The sequence below is a fragment of the Bidens hawaiensis genome, unplaced genomic scaffold, assembly GCF_021521415.1.
Source record: "Bidens hawaiensis isolate Kalapana, Puna unplaced genomic scaffold, B.hawaiensis_p1.1 tig00049694_1, whole genome shotgun sequence".
Taxonomy (NCBI): Eukaryota; Viridiplantae; Streptophyta; class Magnoliopsida; order Asterales; family Asteraceae; genus Bidens; species Bidens hawaiensis.
The window spans coordinates 84,434-106,786 of NW_027498887.1; the positions used below are offsets into that span (position 1 = coordinate 84,434).

The 22,353-nt window shown below is 32.8% G+C and overlaps 2 protein-coding genes across 2 annotated transcripts; both read left to right on the plus strand.

The window, feature by feature from the left end:
* The first annotated feature begins 2,241 nt into the window (after positions 1-2,241).
* On the plus strand, positions 2,242-10,849 carry LOC143598138 (homeobox protein knotted-1-like 6). Its single transcript, XM_077076435.1, has 5 exons — positions 2,242-2,531; positions 3,156-3,278; positions 3,392-3,503; positions 9,269-9,507; positions 10,691-10,849. Exons 1-5 carry the CDS (start codon positions 2,331-2,333, stop codon positions 10,847-10,849), a joined length of 834 nt encoding a protein of 277 aa, XP_076932550.1. The 5' UTR covers positions 2,242-2,330.
* A 4,267-nt stretch (positions 10,850-15,116) lies between these two features.
* LOC143598139 (L-tryptophan--pyruvate aminotransferase 1-like) lies at positions 15,117-19,671 on the plus strand. The gene is made up of 5 exons (XM_077076436.1): positions 15,117-15,235; positions 16,426-16,729; positions 17,208-17,488; positions 18,356-18,657; positions 19,438-19,671. The coding sequence occupies exons 1-5, from the start codon at positions 15,117-15,119 to the stop codon at positions 19,656-19,658; spliced, it is 1,227 nt and encodes a 408-aa protein (XP_076932551.1). The 3' UTR covers positions 19,659-19,671.
* The last annotated feature ends 2,682 nt before the right edge of the window (positions 19,672-22,353 follow it).

A 22,353-nucleotide genomic window follows, 5' to 3' on the forward strand; every position in this document is an offset into this window, starting at 1 on the left:
ATTTGATTCGTTTCAATTACACTCAGTTTTTAATGTTATAAGTTATATATAATCCAAATAGTCCAATTTTAATATTTTTAATCCTTAGTTTTACATAAATCTATGTTCATTCGCTCACTCGTTTGACTTTTATGGAATTTGTTTATAAGTTCTCCATGTATGTAATTATGTCTATTGATTTTATTAAAATTTTAAAAAATAAATGGGTTGGCCGGTCCGGCCAAGAGCTAGTTGAGCTATTCATCAGCCGAGGCGCTGTTTTAGGTTGTTAAGAAGAAATGAATTGAGCCGAGTGCCTGGGTAGACTTGTTTAACATCTAACTCGAGCTTGAACTAAAGTTAGAGTAGCACGACTAGCTTAAAAATCTTTATGTTTGATATATGTCAAAATTATATGCATGAAGTACTCTATGCTTCATGTTATTTAGACTCCGTTCTCTTGTAGTCTTTGCGTCTGACATACTTTTTAATAGGATAAGACATTTATGAAGCCGTGGGTTTCATGAGAAGCAATTTCTTTATTTCAGGTGATAGATGTATGGTTTACATACATTTTAACCTTTCCAGACCCTACATTTTAATTAAATAATCGAAGTTTTATATAATTTACTATAAAACGATTACAATAAAGTGGCAGGCAAACGGGCAACAAGCTGCGCCGCAACCCCCTTTTAATTACAATTACAAGTTTACAACCCCAGTTATAAAATAGGTTTTGAACACCCAACGTAGATTTAATATAATATAAAATGATAACACGTAACAATATTGCTTTGTAAGGATGTAAAAAAGGTAAAAGAAAAGGCAAAAAGGTAGTCGGGTCAAATCTATCACACAATAATTCAAATAGTAAAAACATGCAATTATATAGTTAATAGTTATGAAATTGTAGCTATAAGATAATAAAAACGCTTTAATTAATGTCATCATAATTTTTACATTTTCATTAATATCTTTAAATGATAAAATCTTCTTGTTGCACATACTTAGGCTTCTAAGTAAATCATATTAGTTTCATGACTAACTAACTTAAATTATTCTTGAGCTAATTTTCATGACTAGTTTAACCACGCATTATTGGTCCGAATATGGTTTGACCATTATAGTTTCTTTCAAACGAAGCACAAGAAACTGATAAGAAAGACGGCAACTAATAACATGTTGTAACCGCATATATTCAATGTCTAGAACCAACTTTAGATTACGAGATCATATGTAAAACAATACGATCAAAATTGTTATTACGGTATGACCGTGAATGAATCAACCGTTATGCGATAAAATAAATTTAAAAACACACTTAACATGTATATTGTATGATTATATAAAGTAACAATTGCTACAGTAAAAGATGTATTATAGGATAGTATAATTTTGGTTTGTTTTGATAACCGTGTCTGCATATTTACTTAACTTTTGGATATTACATTTTTTTTGTTACTTATAATCTTTGTTTGCCACGACTAAAATACTTTTGTAAACAACTTTCCAACCAACTATCTAATGCCTAACGAAGACAAACGAATAACAAAGAGCCAAACAACGGAACACGACGTTAAAACATGCAATTTATTCTATAATCGTATGATCGATTCCATGATTCATTAGGCTGCTTATTGTGAAGCTTGTTAAATTTGTAAATTAAAATGTCATGTCACTGTCAACATCTAAAACATAGCGTTGTGGTTTAACTAACAATAAATTAAGCCCCACCAATTCCTTATTAACGCTCATTACCATGTTAACTAAAACCCGAAAACGCCCAAACCTTAACGCCTGGTGCGATATGCAAGACGTTAAGACAATGCCACATCACTTTTGCTGCCCACTTCAACGACCCATAACAAGCATCCTCAGAGCATTTACATCCATTCTTCTATCTACAAATTCAAAATTACACCAATAATTACTACATTATCTCTCTACTTTTCAGTTAAATAATGTTTTTATACCTTTATCTTCCTTTCATTCACAACAATTTTCAAAATATATTAAAAAAATTATAGAGCGTAAACATCAACTTTTCATATATACAGAAAAATCATCAAATTTCTTTATCATTAATCTCTACATTACAAAAACTTTACCCACATTTTTTAACGGATTGAACGTGAACGCCTGATAGAATAAAATTAAAGTTTTTTCAAGGATTATACAATGCACAACACCCAACAAGCTTTTACTTCCATTCTCTCTCCACCAAATCCAAAAAGCATTGTCCAAAGCAAAACCCTAACTATCCTTCTTCTGTCATATATAGAACTCATCATCATTCTCTCATTCTCATTAATCATTCCTTCTTTTACACAATTATTATTATTATTATTATTATGGAAAAGATGTGTGGTTTCACTGATTACACTATTTCACCGGAAACTGACTTGATGTTTAATCATAATATAAATAATAACTTTGATGAAGATGATCATCAACATCATGTTGATGCTATTGATGATGATATGATCAAAGCGAAGATCGTTTCGCATCCGTTGTATCCACAGTTGCTCGATGCTTTTATCGATTGTCAAAAGGTTATTGATATTAAACCTAATTGTTATCCGCTTTTTGTTTGTTTATTCGTTTATCGTAGTGAGCTTATCGTCACAGTCAACGACTTTTCATCATCAAACTTTTTTTGAAATTGATTTATATGAATCGGTGACTGCGAGGGTAAGCTCACGACGATATCTAGTGAAACTAAAAGCAAACGAGCCGAGCTGCTCGAGAGCTAGTTTGGTTATTGTGCTCTAGCTCGAGCCACAAATATATATAGCTCGTTTGGTTATTGAGCTCTATCTCGAGCCTTATATGAGAAGCTCGTTCACACTAGACATGAGCCGAGCTTTTACTTTTCTAAGGGACTACACGAGCTCAAGACGAGATTTGTCTCATTTAAGGTTTTTTCTTAAAATATACAAAAATAATTAAAACTAAGCCGAGATCAAGACTAGTTGAGCTCGTGCTTATCTCGGCTCTATTAAGGTTTTTCTTTATGGTCATGCGCTTACAGTCATAGTAATCAATTTTCCATATACAGACTATTTTGACTGTAAGCGCGTGACAATATATAGTTGTGTAACTTAAAAATTACACAACTTATTCTTACCGTAACTAACTAATCGTCAAAACTTATTGTTATATATTTTGTTACACAGTTAGGCGCGCCACCAGACATAACATATTTGTTGGAGGAAATCCGTCAAGAAAATGGCGTTTCGCATACAAACGGTGTCGTTTCCACTTGCTTAGGAGCGGATCCTGAGCTTGATGAGTTTATGGTTCGTGTTTATATAATCTTCGATTTTTTTTATATCTATGATCATGTTTAGCTAGTTGAACATTATGAATGTATTAGATGAACAAATTTTATATGTTGTACATGATTGTGTAGGAGATGTATTGTCAAGTGTTAATGAAATATAAGTCTGATCTGGCAAGGCCTTTTGATGAAGCTACTGTTTTCCTCAATAATATTGAAGCACAACTTAGCAATTTATGTATAGGTATGTTCATCTAACTCCTTTTAGCAATTTATGTATAGGTTGTAAGTTTACTAAAGTCTTAGTAACTAATGGTTGAACCGCCTATAGGCGGTTCGTCGGTTCAACTGGTCGGACCGTTATTCGTATTAGTATATTTAAATTTATCATCAATATTTATAAAAATGGTGTCGGATTTATAAAACACATTTAGGGGTATTTGTTATATAGTTATATACAATTGACCGATCTCAAAGTTTTGGAGTATACGATGTATAAAATTTCACTTTGTCAAAAAAGTTAAGGGGTATCCCGAGTACCCCTGGCCCCACATAGATCTGTTACTGGGTGTCCATGGTCTCTTGTATATCTATGATTTATTTATGTACAAAGTAAATACTTATATAAAACCGTAATTATAGAGATAAACATCTATTTATGGGTTACATACCCTGGTTACAAAGGCCTTAACATATGTCAAATTTACGAACATATAAATTAGAGGCATAAATGAAATATAAATATTAACTTCAGTCAAAATAACCGAGAATCTAAACTAAAACTATGAATGCATATAAAACAATTACGTTTAAATTACAAGCGTCGACGTCACTTTCTCGCTTGATCTTTAAATATTGACGTAAACTACCCAACCGTTTTAAGTTACAAAGTATTAAAATACGTGTTTGTGGGTTCTACCCGAAACCATTTAGAATCAATTTAAACCCGTAAATTTCGTGCTAAATTCATGTTTTTTTTATAAATTCACACAACTAATTGAAAGTTGTGTGTTAAATGTGTTTGTTTGTACTTTGTAGTTAATTAGTTGACACCCTCTTGATAATGTGGTCCTGTTTGTGAATAAAATCATAAGAAAACATTCCAAAAGAAGTTCATGTTAAGATTTTATACTTAGTTTCTGTTGATGTCATTTGTAAAGTAAATTAAACCAAGTACATGAGTGGATCTCTCAAACTTAAATCTATCCTATCCCTTTTTTAATTAATTTTGACAGAAATATTCTTCTGTTTGTCTCATGATCTTTAACTTTATAAGAAGCAGCCTTCAATGCTGGAAGCCATTATATAATAAGTAAAGTGATCCAGTTTTGTGACAAAAGAATTGTTTTGGACACTTAAGAAGAAATTGAGAACTATTATTATATATCCCCAAAGTTAACTTTTGGTGATGTTAAGATTGTTCTTTGCTAGCCTTGTGTAGTTTTGTGCTTGCTACTTTAAGCTTATTAGTCATATATTTGTGCATACAAGGCATATAATCACGTGCATTGATTGTTTTGTGTACTTTTATCTTGCATGCTTTCAAGGCAAACTAGTAAATTTAACATATGTTTAGGATTTAATTATATGCATTTTGTGTAATGAATTTCAATTTAGCATTAAGTTGTTTCGAATGTGTTCAAGATTTTGCTTATCCAAACCGGCTAATTAACTCGTTATTTGTGAGTGAAACAAGTAGTTTTTAATCAACGTTTTTATTGATACAACGAAGTTAGGCCATTTTGAAAGTTCGGCCAGGAAAAATGTCCTAACGTTATTTGTTGTTGAGCGTCCTGATGTTGGGCCAAGGTGAATGTTTGATCATGATAAATTATGTCATGTTGAATGTCTAACGTTAGGCCATGTTGGACCATGCTGACCCCCGTCACCAACGACGCTGTCTCCACTGCAACCATTGTCGTCGTTACCTCCACCATCACCATCAATACTACCACTGTCCACTGCCGGTGTTACATTTTGTTTATTATTTTTCTTGATTTTCTTTATTTTAAGGTAGAGGTATTTCTGTCATATTTCAATCTTTTGTCTTTTCTTATCAAACAAACAACATAAAATAATAATTTATTATATACTCATAGCTTAACCAACAGAACAATAGTACGATAATGGTTCATTTCATTTCCTTATCCGTTCTATTATCTCACTGTTTTTATTTTCTTCCTTTACATCGTGTATAAATCAATGGTTAACCTCAAACTAAATTATACACGGTATCTTTAAAATATAATAAGCCGTACTTTTTTAATTTGTTGAACAATTCCCAAATAGACACGGAAAACCAACCGTTATCAAAATAAACATCCGAAACCAACTAATCCGGCAACACCAAATATGCCCGTCGATAAAACTTAAGCCACTGTTTCTAGATGTCGGTTAAAGCCAAGCCTCGCTCTGAACCATATTATTTTGAATGATTTCATGGACCATATTGTATTTGTAGTCGACACTTTACAAATCAATGCCTATTTTGATAAAATAACTCGACTCAACTTGTTATCTTTTGTTGTTATTATTATTATTATTTTCTAAGGCTATATGTACTGACAAAATGGGCGACAAGAATTTGTCGCCTGTGTGTGTTTTGATTTAATATTATACACACACAAACTATATATATATATATATATATATATATATAGTCTACAACACCACCACACCCTTAAACCAAAATTCTTTAATTTACTGACTAAGCGTCACATGACACGAATCACCTCATTTTATAACTCATCCATTATACATAGCCTAATATTTGTAACCCTACATATATAGTTGAGTAAAGTGTCATTTTCGTCCTTTTGGTTTAACAAATAATGCGAATTTAGTCCAAAAAGTTTATTTTTTGCATATGAACCCTTCATGTTTCTCAGTTATTGTCAATTACATCCAAATCACTAACCCCGTTAAATTTTATCGTTAAGTCTGGTGTAGACATGTCCTTTCACTATTTCTTATTATAATACTTGGTTCATTGAACTACGGTTTTCGTCCCTCTGGTTTGTCCAAATCTGCAGTTTTAGTCCAACAATTTTCAAATTTGTAGTTTTCTTTCCTATGGTTTCATTTCACTTGCAATTAAACCCGAATTCTCTAATCTCATTAAGCGTGGACATTAAACTCATCAGTGTGCCCTTCACGTGAGGGGCAGTTTTGTTCCTTCTTTTTTTTTCCTTTTCCTCAAATACACCTCAGCCCCTCACGCGAGGGGGGGGGGGGGGTTTCGAATTAAGAATGAGGTTTATTTGGGGGAAAAAATGACAAAACTGATCGTCACATGAGGGGCACGCAAATGAGTTAACAACCAGACTTAACGAGGTTAATAAATTCGGGTTTAATTGCAAGTGAAATAAAACCACAAGAACGAAAATTGCAAACTTGAAACTATCGGACTAAAACCGTAAATTTGGACAAACCACAAGGACGAAAACTGCAGTTCACTGAAATAAGTATTATAATAAAAAGAGTGAAAATACATGTTTACCCCTGACTTCACGATAAAATTTAACAGAGTTAGTGATTTGGATGTAATTGGCAAGAACTGAGAAACGTGGAGGGTCCGTATGCAAAAACTAAACTTTTTGGACTAAATTCGCATTATTTGCCAAACCACAAGAACGAAAATGACATTTTACTCTATATAGTTTATGCATGAGGAGTGTGCTCCAAAATTTGTTCACATGGACTCCCGTATTTTTCGCTGCCTGCTTTTAGAAAAGAACACTAGGTAGCCTCACACAAGCACCACCTAGTGATGGTGGTGGGTTTACCTGTCAATTCAATCCCGGAATATTCCTTCAGGTGGCCGACGTGTCCTTATGTGGGGCCTACTTGTGTGCTATTCTACTTTTGCATAATTGCATGCAAGTATTTGTATTTCCATGGTGCATCATGGATGTGTATATTTTATTTTTAGTGTTCTACATTTACATATTAAGACTTAGGTAAAATTAAATAGTATTTTTCCATTAGTTACTTTTTCTTAGAAGGGTTATTGATTCTAATATACTTCGATTAAAACCATCTATATCAACACCTTTAAATAAACTAAATGATCCGGAGAAAGTTAACGTACAAACTAAAAATATATGCTAACTGTGCGAATCAAGTAGTGTAATTATGTAATTACACCATTTTGTATATATAATTAAACTACTTATTCACACACTGAAAACATTAATTTTATCTGTATTTGATCGAAACACAAATAACATACCGCACCTACTTTATTATATAAAGTGTTATGTAAATGAAGAAAAAATAAAATGAAAACGCCTTTAATATTTACCAAACGGATATCGAAAGACACGGTGGCTTAGGATGACAATGAGGGTGGTCGGACAATGAGTTTATTAAAGGGTTGAGTTAGTAAGAGTCCATTACGTACCTAAACGACAGTGATCTGTTATATACATTTTAGTTAAACCATGACGCATTATAAACGTAGTAGGATGAGTAAAAGTTGTAAATTTTGTCTGATGGGAAGTAGGAAACAGAAAAACATGGAAGATAAAGAATTAAAGATAGTGTTGGGCTGATAGTTTGATTTGATGGTGGGGTATACCTACACTTCCATCAATCACCCAGTCTTACATGTTACTGGCATTGATACGACTTAACATGCAGTTGTCGCATACTAGTTTTGCCTATCTTATAATATTCTTTCTACACAATTTACATAGGGTCTCACCATGGACACCCACCACTTATACGTCTCGTGTATGGCTATACGGGATGTATTGGGTCCCCGTATATGCTTAGTATAGCTTTATACGAGGATCAAATACGTCTCATATAGTCCTATACGGAGGCGTATAGGGGACTCTATACAGGGCGTATAGAGGGTTTTTTTTAGAAAAAAGGCGGGTGTCCCTAGAAAACCCCTTTACCTATCATATTGTAAGACCAAGCGTAACGGTAACGTTAAACGTCGGGGAATACTGTTTCACCCGGAGTTTTGAGCTTCAAAAAGACTTCCAACGTTATGAATAAAACGCTGATGAAGTTGATGGTGGGTCTGATGAGTGAAACCAATCAATAGAGATGGGAAGTGGGGACATTTTAGGGCATTTCCCACTACGCTTGGTCTAACTAAGGTAGTATAATCCGCTTATTGCCCGTTTGAAAAATGCATGAAAAGTATTCTTTTGACATTGGCTTAGTTTGTAAATGAGCCAATTGAACCGAACCGAACTAAGTGTACCTTTGCTCATTGCTTGGCTTATTTGTCTAAAATTTACTAATTTTTTTACAGATTTATTGTTTACAACCTCAAATTTGTTTCTTATTGAAAATTTTAAAGTGAAGAAGAAATAAGCAACGCTCAATGTACAATCGAAAAATGTTCGGTTCAATTTTGACTCGATTTGTAAATGAGCCATTCGGTTTAGTTTGTAAATGAACCAAACAACGTGCAAGCTCTCGTTTGATTCAGCTCGGCTCATGAACAACCCTACTTGTAACATATACTATATCCCAAGTGTGTGTAATTGGTGTACGTGTAAAAGAATTTCAGTACAAATGTGATTTTAATGCATATATTTGATCCCTTATTATTATTGTTAATATAATTATAAATCAATTAGTTTTAATATGTTAATGTATTCTTTTCATAATTGCTCTAGTTAATAAATATATGATCTATTTAACAGTCATGTCATTTTAGGAGAAAGTCTGTCATTAGAGAAAAAAAATCAAACTGGTGATGAGTTTAGCTACGAGACTTAAACCTACGAACTGTATTCGTAGCAAAATGGGTGTTTGCTACGGAATTAACCGTAGCAAATACCTATTGTTTATTTGGTTAATAAAACAATGTAGTGTCTAGGGGTGTTTGGGAATTGAGAACACTTGCTGTTTATTTGTTATAACTTTTATAACGAGTGTATATCGAGTAGCTCATGATCACCTCAGCTCATTACACCCTAAGACTTATCACTTATGTCACTTTTATTATCGTATGTCATATCTTTATCCGACTTAATTATGTTGTAGATGACGGAATAGTATCATCCGAAGAAGAATTTAGCGGTGTAGAGACCGAAAACGAAAACACACAAGTGAGTAGAGAAGAGCAGGAACTAAAGGATACATTGTTAAGGAGATTTGGAGGTCGTATAAGTTCACTTAAACATGTGTTTTCTAAAAAGAAGAAAAAAGGGAAGCTACCAAATGAAGCTAGACAAACTTTGCTTGAATGGTGGGATTCCCATTACAATTGGCCCTACCCTACGGTACCTAATATTATCCCAAATTTATCTTTGAATAAAAGTTTTTTTACCATGCTTATTAAGTTTCATCCAATATGTATAGTAACCAACTTATACCTTTAATTTTTTAAATTTGCTAGAAAATCCACTTTCTAACAAAAAAGTTACATGGAAAAACACATGCTTGAAAATCGTTTAAAATATGTTAGGATTACTTGTCGTAGAAAATTTATTGGAAAATTTCATAGGAACATGACCCATTTTCTAGTCGTGAATCATAGGGATGTAAATTTCAAGCATTACACGAATCTAAGGCTATCCGTAGTGGGGTGAATTTGAGGGGCGAGAACGGTGATTTGTTTTGTGAACACCGCCCTCTGGCTACAAAGGGGCGATTTGGGGGGGGGGGGGGGGGGGAGGGGGGCGAGAAATATTTGTTGCCCTTTCATCCTTTATTATTATTATTATTATATTCAAATGTGTGATATATATATATATATTGGCTACAACACCATTACACCCATAAAACAAAAGCCCATCATTTGCTGATTGGGCGACACATGGCACAAAACGCCCCATTTTATAGCCCCTCCACTACATATAGCCTAACAAGAAGTCGAATTGTGGTCCAACCTGCAAACATGCTTAGCTGGACTGGTCATTATCAATTTGATCGCAGGTTCCCCATTCAGTCAATTTATTTTTATAAAATAGGTTTTCTATGTCATAAATTAAACTAATTATATTTTCAATGATATAATTTAGAAGATAAAAAAGCGAGCATGATGTTTGTTTCATAATATATATGTAATTATATATATACAATTTTTTGTTCTAAATTATAATATTATAATACTGATATGCAAAAACACAATAAAATTTTGGGTTCATGTCGGGTTCATCTCATTTAATAGATCCGGTGAAAATTTTATAAGTTATTTTATTGGAACCTAGGCTTAATACACCACCGCGATTTTTACACCAGCTAACTAGTGATTCAATGCATTGTAAACGGCCATTTACCATTTTGTAAACGACCGTTTACAATCAATTAGTGTTGTATTATTTCTATCTACTCATTGTTTTTATTAAGATAAATTGATAAATTTACTGTTTGTAGCATCACTAGCATATGTGAATATGTGATAAATGTAATATTAAATCTATATTATTAAGAATAATGTTTTAGAAATGAATGATATTGCAGGAAGCTGATAAAATATCATTAGCAGAATCAACTGGACTAGATCAAAAACAAATTAATAACTGGTTTATAAATCAAAGGAAGAGGCATTGGAAGCCATCTGAAAACATGCAGCTAGCAATGATGGGTGGTTTTTCAGCACAGGATTATTATGATGACTGAACTATAAAATAACATGATATATATCATCTATGCATGTATATTAAAGAAACCATAATTCAATACTAACACTTGGGGTTCACTAACACTTGATCATCGATCATTTTGCTGAAATAAGAACGGATGAATGCGTATATATATATTTTTGAACAGATTATTCTTCTATGGACTTATCATCTTGTTTACAATAGTTACATATTGGTGAGTAAAAACACTAAATAACCAAACGAACACAAAAATTGATACAGTATTCAGTGGCGGATCTAGAAAATTTTTTCACAGGGGTCGGGAATTTTTAGAGTCGGTACTAATACAACTGTTAGGTCGAATCGGGTCGGGTCATATATAAAAAAAGGGTTGCCAAACAAAATATTAGATAACCAATATATTAAAGTTGTTCTCTACGAGTTTTCATTTTTTGAAATCTAACAATTACATCATCTACTTTAACATTGGATAAGTTTTCTCAATGTAACAAATACAATTGTCGGTTAAATTTTCATCACCCATTCGATTACGTAAATCGGACTTCACATACTTCATCGCCGAAAAGGATCTTTCAACGGTTGCGGTTGCGACGGGTAATACGAGAGCTAACTTTAATAAACGATACACCAATGCAAAGGAATGATGTTTCTTTGTTTGAACCATCAATTGAACAAGACTTGCTAAACCATTTAAGTTTTTAAACCGTTTATCTCCTTTTAGATTATCGATGTATGCCGCGAGTTCAACCGGGAGTCTTCTTTTATTACTTTTATCAAAATCGTATGGGTACAACTCGACTAATCGTAATATTTTTGGAATAGAAAATGCCCGAACATTATCATAGGGAGTCAAAAAACTCAAAGAAACAAGTAAGTCGGATGTCACCTCGTTAAAACGGTCCCCAAACTCTTGGATTTGCAAATCTAGAACCGATGCCGGTGACTCGTGAGATGAAAGGACAAAGTGAGGCAAGATGATGTGAGGCAGCAGAGGCTGTTAAGGAAAATATATTTTAGAAGTTAGAATGAGATTGGGTATTTGGCTAAAAATTGAGTAGGGCTTGAATTGGGTTTAAAAACTGGATTGGATATTGGACTAATGGACCCGTTAATATTAAAGTCAAATTTAATAGGAAAAATTGTTTAAATAACGTTTATATAATTATATTTATAAATTGTCATTGTATTTTTTGTTAGGGTTACTCTCAAAATATCATGGGGTCGTCTCGAAATAATACAGGGTTCGGCTTCAAAGTTTCACAGGGGTTAATGTCAAAATTTTACAGGGGTCGGTCTGGAATTTTTCAGTATATTAACACTAAAATTTTTTTTCATAAGGGACAGGGGACACCCCTTACTTATTAGTGAGTCCGCCCCTGATGATATTGAACCAACAGAGAAACTGATGGATCATTATGGGATTTTTATGGTTTCCTTGTGGTGATGTGTAAAATTAACTGAATTAACAACACAAAGTTTTTTTTATTAAGAAGAGTTAAGTGTTAATTTTATATATGAGATTTGGCTAACTACTAACTTCGGTACAACCTTTTAATTTTTTGCAACTGAACATATGACGTTTTAAAGAATCATGTCATTTTCGCACATTTCGCTAATTTTGTCTAAGGCCTTAGAGTAGGGTAAACCATCCAAATTGTTTTTTGTTTTTATTTTAATTTCTCACCGCTTTTAACATTGAATTAAATGTTATTTTCATACCTGAGTTTTGGCCAATTACGCAACTTTAGTACATTATTTATTATTTTTTTACAACTGAAAACTTGCCTTTTGGGCTCATTTTGTGCATTTTAGGCTCTGTTTGTTTCTTTTAAACTTCGTTTGTGCCTTTTAGGCCCGTTTGTGCCTTTTGGGCACCGTGTGTGCCTTTTAGGCCCATTTGTGCCTTTTGGGCACCGTGTGTGCCTTTTAGGCCCGTTTGTGCCTTTGGGCTCTGTTTGTGCCTTTTGGGATCTTTGGTGCCTTTTAAGCTTTGTTTGTGCCTTTTGGGCTTGTTTGTGCCTTTTATGCTCTATTTGTGCCCTTTGGACACCGTTTGTGCCTTTTAGGCCCGTTTTATGCCTTTTGGGCTCTGTTTGTGCCTTTTAAGCTTCGTTTGTCTCTTTTGGCTTGATTGTGCCTTTTGAGCTTAATTTGTGCCTTTTGGGCTTTGTTTGTTTCTTTTAAACTCCGTTTGTGCCTTTTGGGCACCGTTTGTGTCTTTTAGGCCCGTTTGTGCCTTTCGGGCACCGTTTGTGCCTTTCGGGATCTTTTGTGCCATTTAAGCTTCGTTTGTGCCTTTTGGGCTTGTTTGTGCCTTTTATGCTCTATTTGTGCCTTTTGGGCTCGGTTTGTTTCTTTTGGGCACCGTTTGTGCCTTTTGGGCTCTGTTTGTGCCTTTTGGGATTCTTTGTGCTTTTTAAGCTTCGTTTGTCTTTTAGGCTCGTTTGTGCCTTTTGGGCTTGTTTGTGCCTTGTATGCTCTATTTGTGCCTTTTAAGCTCATTTGCGCTTTTTGGGCTCGGTTTGTGCCTTTTGAACTTCATTTGAACATACTCTATGCCTATTCATCAAAATAAATAGAGAAAATAAATAGATATATACAACATCCTTATAAGATTATATATCCACCACATCTATTAAATCATTTTCTCAACAAAAAGAACCGGTCGCGAGCAACGCAAAATCATTACACCCATTACAGTTATATACGACGACAAACATAAAGTGTATCCAGAGGTATTATACTTTTTCGATCTTCATGTGTCTATCAAAGGAAACTTTTTACCAGATTGAGTTTGTTCACCACAAAATTGAAGTTAAAATTGAAGTTTGTCCACTATCTTGTTATCCCTAATTAAGGTAAAGAGTCGAGACTCGAGTAACAATCAAACGATTAATCTAGTGATGATAACTTAAACAAAAAACTTATGCCCCCCCCCCCCCCCCCCCCCCCGAAAAACATGCTTTGTAAAAATTGATATCTTAGAAACGGAATCATAAACCCTTGTTTCAAAACAAAAGGAACAAAAACACGCGAACCGAAAACCATACACAATATGTGGAAAACTAGTCATGACTCTTAGTACAAGTCATATGAATGAATCATACACTCAAACATTATAATTGTCCTATCACATTTTCACTAAGAACCCTTTCGTGCACCGATAATGATTTTAACACTCTAATTAGAGTACATTCTTATAAAATAAATTTTGGAGGGAGTGCATACCATAACTAAGTTTGAGGTCCCTACATTCTTCTCTCCAAAATTGTCACTCAAACCCCACTTTCTTGCAAACAATTAAAATCCATTAACAATCAATCTTTCGACGAATCATAAACCATACAAAATCTATCGTCTTTATTCTGTTTTCTTTGCTAGTCGTGTTTTTTCAGTCTTTTATATAATTTGTAATGCCTTTCAAAAATAAATAAATAAACGCATAAAAAATAATGAAGATCGCAAGTATCATTTCACATTCAAAATCTTATAATTAGGACCGCATCCTAAGTCTTCAAACATATTTAGGGTAATCCATTTTTATAATTATATACGCGATAAATGAACCCTAATTCATAAATAGATTATATATTTATTTTAAAAGATGAAAATGAAATAGGAAAACGAATATCCAACCTCAACCCGATACAATTTAAGATCTTAAGATATTTTTGTATCAAGATAAGTTCTATAAAAAAGTTTATGTATTAAGTGGTATCAATGTTTTAGATAAGGATTTGTTTTTTCAAATTGTGATGATCAATTAAATCCCTTAGCCAGACAAAGAAGAAGTTTTAAATAAAAAGAAGACAAATTTTTAAATTTGAATAACCAATATAATATTTATAAAAAAAAAGAAAAGTAGTAAAACAGTCGAAATTCAAACTAATTCTTTTACTAATTTAATAAATCACCATAAATTGATATAAATTTTGTACCCTTTTTAAAGATTATAAAATCATTTAATCAACAAAAGTTCACAAAATCTTGGAACATAATTAATGATTTCTACATGATGGTTCTTTGAACATTGACTGTATACACACCAAGTACATCTTGATTTTATTTTTTTACCATTTTAATTATATTTTTTACCCTAAATTTGCACAAAAATTAATTATATGAGTCAACAAAGTATATCCGTTTTTAATGACTTGTTTGTTAATTTAGTAGCAGTCTTACTTTATTGATTTCAAGCAACATATTATCATCTCACTATAAATAAACCATCAAATTATCAAATGCTAACATTCTCACAAATACTCATCAACTTCATCTAAAGAATGGGTGGTGCCGATCAAGTTTCTGGAACCCGAATGGTGGCTAACGGCGGCGGCATGGAGGAGAATCACAGCGGTGTTGCCACAAACATGCCAATTGATGCTATCATTAACCTAGACCAGTGTGTTCTTTTTATGCATGTTTCATATTTTGTTATTTTTTTATTGTAAGGGATATATATATATATATATATATATATATATATATATATATATATATATAACCAACGTGCTCATTTGATTGATCAATATCGACAAAATGTCGTTTTACTCGAGCCAATTTTAAAATGTCCACTGTAAAACTTATCGATTCGATAAATTTTTAGTCATTACTCGATAGGATTTTTAGATTAAAGTTTGGGATTGAGTTTGAAAAATGTTTATCGGCTTATTTATTGGCTTTTACAAAAAGCCAAGCCATGATTTTGGGCTTTTGAAAAACTGATTTTTAACACTTTCAAAATTTTAAAATAAAACAGAATTTTGTGATTGCCAAACACATTTTAACTTATTGGTTTTTTAAAAACATTAATAAGCCACTAAACATTTTTCAAACTAAATCCCAAGCATGTACTTTATAAGAATGTATATGAATACATTCCCTATCGTGACGTGTTTTAATTCCATGAGGCGATGACGGTCCGTCCTAGCAGAGTGGGCAATATTATGGTGTGGTTACGTTGGCATGTTTCAAATGGCATCGAATCCAGGCCAAACCGGTGGTGCCAGGTCCCGTAAGGACATTGCACCCCTTAAGGGGGTGGATTGTATTATCCCACATCGATTGGTGAGGAAAACGAAACCTTCTTTATAAGAAGGTGGTACATTTCCTATTGTGACGCGTTTTAAACCCTTATGACGATGGTGGTTCGTCCCGACAAACCGGACAATATCATGGTTCAGTTACGCTGGGCCGTTTCATTAACCAACCAGATTCTATCACACGTCATACGACCGTTGGGTCATTAGTTTTTTTAGTGTCATAAGACCGTTGGTTCGTTAATTGTTTTGAAAAAAATATTGTCGGAGCCGATGAGATTAGGCGTCTGATGTGATTTACTTTGGCTTCCGACGGGATTTTTTAGACAAATGGTAGATGGTGGTTGGTTAAAATCTCGTCTGAGTAATGGCTATAGAGTGATCAGGTCTACGAGTTTTAAGGTGGATATAACAGAAATTGGTTAGTCAAATGAATATTTTTTCAACGTTTACCGATCAATTGAACATTTTGGTTATGGAATTTTTCCCTTAATATTTTGTTGCATATAACTTTTAGTCAAACTTGTTTTTACTAAAGATGTGAAATTTATAGTGGGGATCCAACAATGTACGAATCTTTTTGGAAGAAAACTGGAGACAAATGTACTGTTGAGATGAAAGGATATGAATCTTTAAGTTACTTCTCAAAATCTAAGAGCCTTTGTTGGTTTCTCGAACCAAAGCTTGAGGACGCGATTAAGAGTCTGCATGGTGCGGTAGGTAATACAGTAACCGATGGTTACACGATTGTTGTTGGGACTGGTTCGAGCCATCTGTTGCATGCAGTGCTCTATGCGGTCACATCACGTGACCAACCTAACCAGATGAATGTTGTTTCGGCTGCTCCTTATTATTCGGTACATCCATTAATATAAATATTTTTTTTTTCGGATGATAAATTTCTTTTACTTCCTGAGACTTGATTTATATGAATATTTAACTCAAATGTTTTACCTTAAGTTACACTATATATATGGGCAAAAGATCCAATACGCTAATGCCTTAACGTACGATATGTATACGAATCCATTTTTTCACAAAATCGATCCATGAAATCACATCCAAACATCTAGGAATCGTCAATACATATCCAATTAATCATTGGTTCACCGAAAAAACAGTTTGGATCGTTAATCGATCAATTTTTCATGGAAACCGTTTTTGAGCGTTTTAGGTTTTTGGCTGAGCATTTTAGTTTTTTGTGAGCGTTTTCTGAGCGTTTTAGGGTTTTGCCTTTGAGCGTCTCGCGTACCTCTCGTACGTTAAAGCATTAGCGTACAGTATCTCTACTATATATATATATATATAATTAATTGTATTAATTACCAAATGTAGGCCTACCAAGAGATTACGGATTTGGTTAAGTCAGGATTATACAAATGGGGAGGTGATGCATGCCATTTCGATAAAAATGAGCCTTATATCGAACTGGTGACATCACCTAACAACCCTAGTGGTGTGATCCAAGAAGCAGTAGTGAACCGAGAAGGCGGGATCTTGGTGCATGATCTTGCATACTATTGGCCTCAGTATACCCCTATCACTTCTGCACTAGAATTCGACATCATGTTGTTTACTGCTTCCAAATGCACTGGCCATGCCGGTTCGCGAATTGGGTAAGTAATCTTTTCATGCATGGTAACACACAAAAGTACATATACTGACAATAAGTTTCTTCAGAAAATTGAAATCAAATGCCATTGTGGAATTAATGGTTATTTTTATAGGTAATAATAAATATTTAGCAAACTTATAATTGCTATACTTTTAGCAATTTACAAAAGACTAATTATATGTCCATTATTAATCTTATAACTTAATTCATGATAATACTTGACACGAATCAATTAATTACCACATATTCTTGCTTTCATATGTTAATGTATTTAAATCCAAAAACGTGATTGCATATTGATTGTTTGTATCACTTTACATAAAGACTGATTAATTTTTGATATTGTTCATACATACGTTTTTATATTCTATGATAATTGCAGTAAAATACGTAAATTGGTTAAATTTTGCGTTAAATTGTATATTGATTGTGTGTTTTTATATGCTAAATTACGTGTATTAGCTACTACAAAAAACAACAATGTGTGCAACGATTAAGAAAATCAGAACTGCCTATTTACAACGGAATTGAAAACTATCGTACTTTATTTTTCTGATCGTAATATTCCATATCATATTAATTAACGACCGTTAGCAACATATATGACCGAATTTTGGCGACCATAAATTATTCATACACTCTTTACTTCTTTAAGGAATACAAAACAACGAATGTTAATTTGTACCTAGCTTATTGCTATAGTTAGCAACTAATCTACAAAATAATGGTATATTGGTAAACTATGAAGTGGATTATTGATTATGTGTATAATCTTTTTATAGAAACATCCATAAATTTATAAAATTAAATGATTATTCCATCTATCACAATAGTTTTATGATCTTATATTAATGTTTTTAAACAACAGATGGGCACTTGTGAAAGATAAAGAAGTGGCAAAGAAGATGATTAAGTTCATGGAAGTGGCCACAATTGGGGTATCAAAAGAAGCACAACTAAGGGTTGCAAATATCTTGCAAGTCATTGCTGATGATTCCAAACATTTTGGATCCCCCGAAGGCGAAAACTTTTTCGAATTTGGGCAGAATTTGATGAAGAAAAGATGGGAGATTTTAAGGGAAACTTTGAAAAAGAACCAACTGTTTACTGTACCAAAATACCCTTTTCAACGTTGCAATTACTTTGGAGATGACACTCAAGCACATCCAGGTAAGCATGTTTAACTTTTATGGTCAACTTAGTTATCACAGAGTTTTGATATCAAAGAGAAGTGATTACATTTGTTATATTTATATATGAAAATGAAAAGATATGAATAATTACTTACAATATGAATTAAATTGTTTTGTTAAAATTAAGTTTTACAACAAGCTACAATGAGTTTAGAAAAAAAGAAAAAAAGTTAGAGATAATTAATGAGTTTAATATGGAGTTAGAAACAAAATTTGGTAAAACTTGTCCCGCATAAATTAGACTGATGAACAAACTTTGAAGTGGTTAAAATTAAGCTTGCAGCTTAGTCAATTTTTTTAGTTATGATTTGATTTTTTTATGATGTAAAAAATATTATTTTGTAATTATATAATTTGCTTTGTGTGAAATTCTTAGTTTTTTGAAGAAAATAATGAGTAATCTTTAATATTTTGTTATGATCAAATACAAGCAATTCTTAATGTGAGAAACATACTAACTAGAGTAATTATTATTCCTCTATATTTTTTAATTACTCTACTTCATATTTGAAGTATAATTATTCTATTTCAAACTTGTGGAGTAATAATAATAACTTAAGACGTTATTTACACGTTTAATAGGTTAATTTTGTTTATACCAAATTAATCCAACATGTACTATTAAAAAAATAAACCAATTATTTTGAGATGGTTGATGAATAAGTTCTCTTACATGCATAAATTAATTAAAATTTTGGTTTAAATACTTAAGATCTAAACTTATATATATTAATATAAAGTGAAACTTTGATGACAGCTTTTGCATGGATGAAATGCAAGGAAGGAATTGAGGACTGCGAGAAGTTCCTTAGAGGTCACAAGATTTTAACAAGGAATGGGAGGAGATTCGGGTCGGATCCGAGTTTTGTTAGGGCTAGTATGGTTGGTGGAGAAGAAGAGTTTAATCTGTTCATTGATAGGCTTTCAAAGATTCAAATTGGTGATAAGAATGAGAAGCCAAATGCAAATCTTGAGTAATTAAGCTTTTTATATATGATAATAAATGGTGTGAAAATCCTGATCGACCTACTATTTTTAAGTTTATTGTAATCGTTTTATGTTCGGACACATCTTTTGATCTATTCAAATGAATGTGATATTTTAATTGTTTTGAAGTTTACTATTTTATCATAAATGGGTTCCTTTTATTTTCTCACAATGGTTCATTTCATTTCGCTTGATATTCATGCATACACTACCTTAGTGTGATGATCATTTAAAGATAGTGATGAACTTTTTCTTATTTCAATATGAGGATTAATCTTGGTGTCTCTTCCATTGGTATTTGCTTAAGCTTCTTTACTTTTCATATCTTTGCTTATGGATTGATTTTTAAAGTCCGAGTCCTTTCCTTGCTTCGATCTTGTCCATACATCGATCACATGGATTTGATTACGATGGTTTCTCTTGTCTTGATCCGCTTGTACGTACTTTATAATAAAGGGTATGTTAAATCTAAAATAAATTGTTGGTGTTTCTGGTTCATTAGCATATTTGTTTGTGATTGATACATGCCCACTATCATGCGTACATGCAAGACCCTTTGGCCTTAACTCACGATCACCAATTGCAACCTTTTGTTTTAATTAGCTTTATTTTAATATCATTATTAGTTTATTTATTTTATGTTAGTGGGAAGTTATCTTAGGTTAGTGGTTTAGTTCATGTTAGTTTTACATTTTCTTTTGGTTTTACTTTCACATGTAGCCTATAAAAGGCATTGCAAGTTTAAGAATATTAAAAAGAAAATTATGAAGTAAATTATGTCTTGTTCTCTCTATTATTTCTTTGGAGTCTAACCCGCTCAAATGGTCACTATCTTGGGAGATTAGCCATCTCGAATCGGCTACCTATCAGTGATGTACCACAATCTTCCTTTAGTCTAACTTCAAATCCTTGTAACATGACGATTCGCCCCCAAACTTAAATATTTCAATTTGTGTTTAGGAACGAAATAGACCTTAGAGATGAATTCTTTGCCATGATCGATCATAATGTTGCCATTCCACGCATGAATAGAACTTCACACTCCGCGTTTAGGTCTTGATGCTAAACGTATCTTCAATTCTTCTAATGAGATGAATAGGTTCTAGTTCCATGTCCTATAATCCTTCCCCGATTATGTTTTTTCTCATATTTCTTTCGAACCGTAGTGTATATGTTCAACCAGGAGTGAATACACCTTGAAGAGAGAAGAGGGGGGGGGGGGGGGGGGAGGGGGTTGAAGGCCCGCGTAGGTTGTTAATAGTATTAGTGAGGGCCATTCTATGGTCTTTAACATGACGCACACTCATAAAATCATACTGATAAATAGAATAAAGTTTTAAATCTTTAATTTTCTCTCCTCAGAAAATTCTAATGATCACTTTTGTCCATCAACATGGTCAATTTAATTTAGTTATCTATTTTAACCCCAGAAAAATTAAGGTACCTGGGTACTCATCAATATTTTCTTGAATCTCATGAATAACTATATATTTGCTCATATTTTGTTTTATTGTTATTTTATTATTACTTATTGTTCTTTTTACTCAACTCAACTAACCCAAAATTTTGTCTCCATCAATATTTTGGCCCTCATAAGAACCTTTACTAATAGTTTATTCCATATCAATGTTTTAACATAAAAACAGGATAAAAAAGAAAACACATCTACCAGCTATTTCAAAACATGTTTATAACACATTTATTCAAAGCATGAAAAAGGGAAAAAGATTCAAATTAAACTTAAACTTGCAAACCTAAAGACCCAAAATACAACGAAATATCATAACGTTAAGTAAATTTGCAAATGTTAATGAGCTTTAAACACATCCCGGCGATGGTGGCGGAGGTGGAAAGAACTTATAACGCGGACCTTCATTTAGTTTAGGCGCTGGTGGGCGCGATGACCGTGTTCTAAGCATTCTGTTTCTGCCGGAAAATATAGTTCCTGCTAGGGGTGAACAATAATCAGACCATTAATCAAAACCAAACTAAAACTAACTGAAAACCGAACTAACCAAAAATTGGTTATCATTTTTTTTGTACCCTCGGCAACCAAAATTAACCTAACCAAACCGAACCATTCATATTTTCATATATTTCCAGTTTTATACGTCAATTTCATGCATGTGTTTCGTGTTTTATACCTCAATTTTGTGTATTTATACATTCAATATTTTATGTATTTATACCTACATTCTACACTTCATGTATTTGGACATCCAATATTTCATATATTTTTAAGAAAAAATTTTAGCTCAAGTTTTAATTTTGTTATTAACCGAACCAAACCGAATCAAAAAGCTAACTTTATAATCCGAACCAATTAACCGAAAGCCAATTGGTTAATAAAATAGATTAACCGATAATTTCATTTGCGGTTATGACTAATAACTAAACCGAACCATGCACATCCCTACCTGCTGGTCAACTTTTTAGTCAATTTTTTTAATTGTAGTTGCAATATGAGTTGATCTAGAAAATTAAGCATAGAAGTGATTAATTTACCTTGATGTGGTTGAATTGAAGCAGAATTTACAATAAGAACTGTAAGCAGTAGAGCCAAATAAAAAGTCTTGGTCTTCATAGTGGTAGTTTATCTTATGTTATAATTTCTTTGAAGGTTCCTTTATTATTTATAGGAACTACAATTTTGTTGGGCAAATGTCACATGGCCCTTGGAAATTAT

Coding starts and splice junctions, on each gene's coding strand:
- LOC143598138 (XM_077076435.1), top strand. CDS start 2,331: ATGGAAAAGATGTGTGGTTTCACTGATTACACTATTTCACCGGAAACT. Junction 3,279..3,391: donor CTGAGCTTGATGAGTTTATG/GTTCGTGTTTAT, acceptor ATGATTGTGTAG/GAGATGTATTGTCAAGTGTT. Junction 9,508..10,690: donor ACAATTGGCCCTACCCTACG/GTACCTAATATT, acceptor ATGATATTGCAG/GAAGCTGATAAAATATCATT.
- LOC143598139 (XM_077076436.1), top strand. CDS start 15,117: ATGGGTGGTGCCGATCAAGTTTCTGGAACCCGAATGGTGGCTAACGGC. Junction 16,730..17,207: donor CGGCTGCTCCTTATTATTCG/GTACATCCATTA, acceptor TACCAAATGTAG/GCCTACCAAGAGATTACGGA. Junction 17,489..18,355: donor CATGCCGGTTCGCGAATTGG/GTAAGTAATCTT, acceptor TTTAAACAACAG/ATGGGCACTTGTGAAAGATA.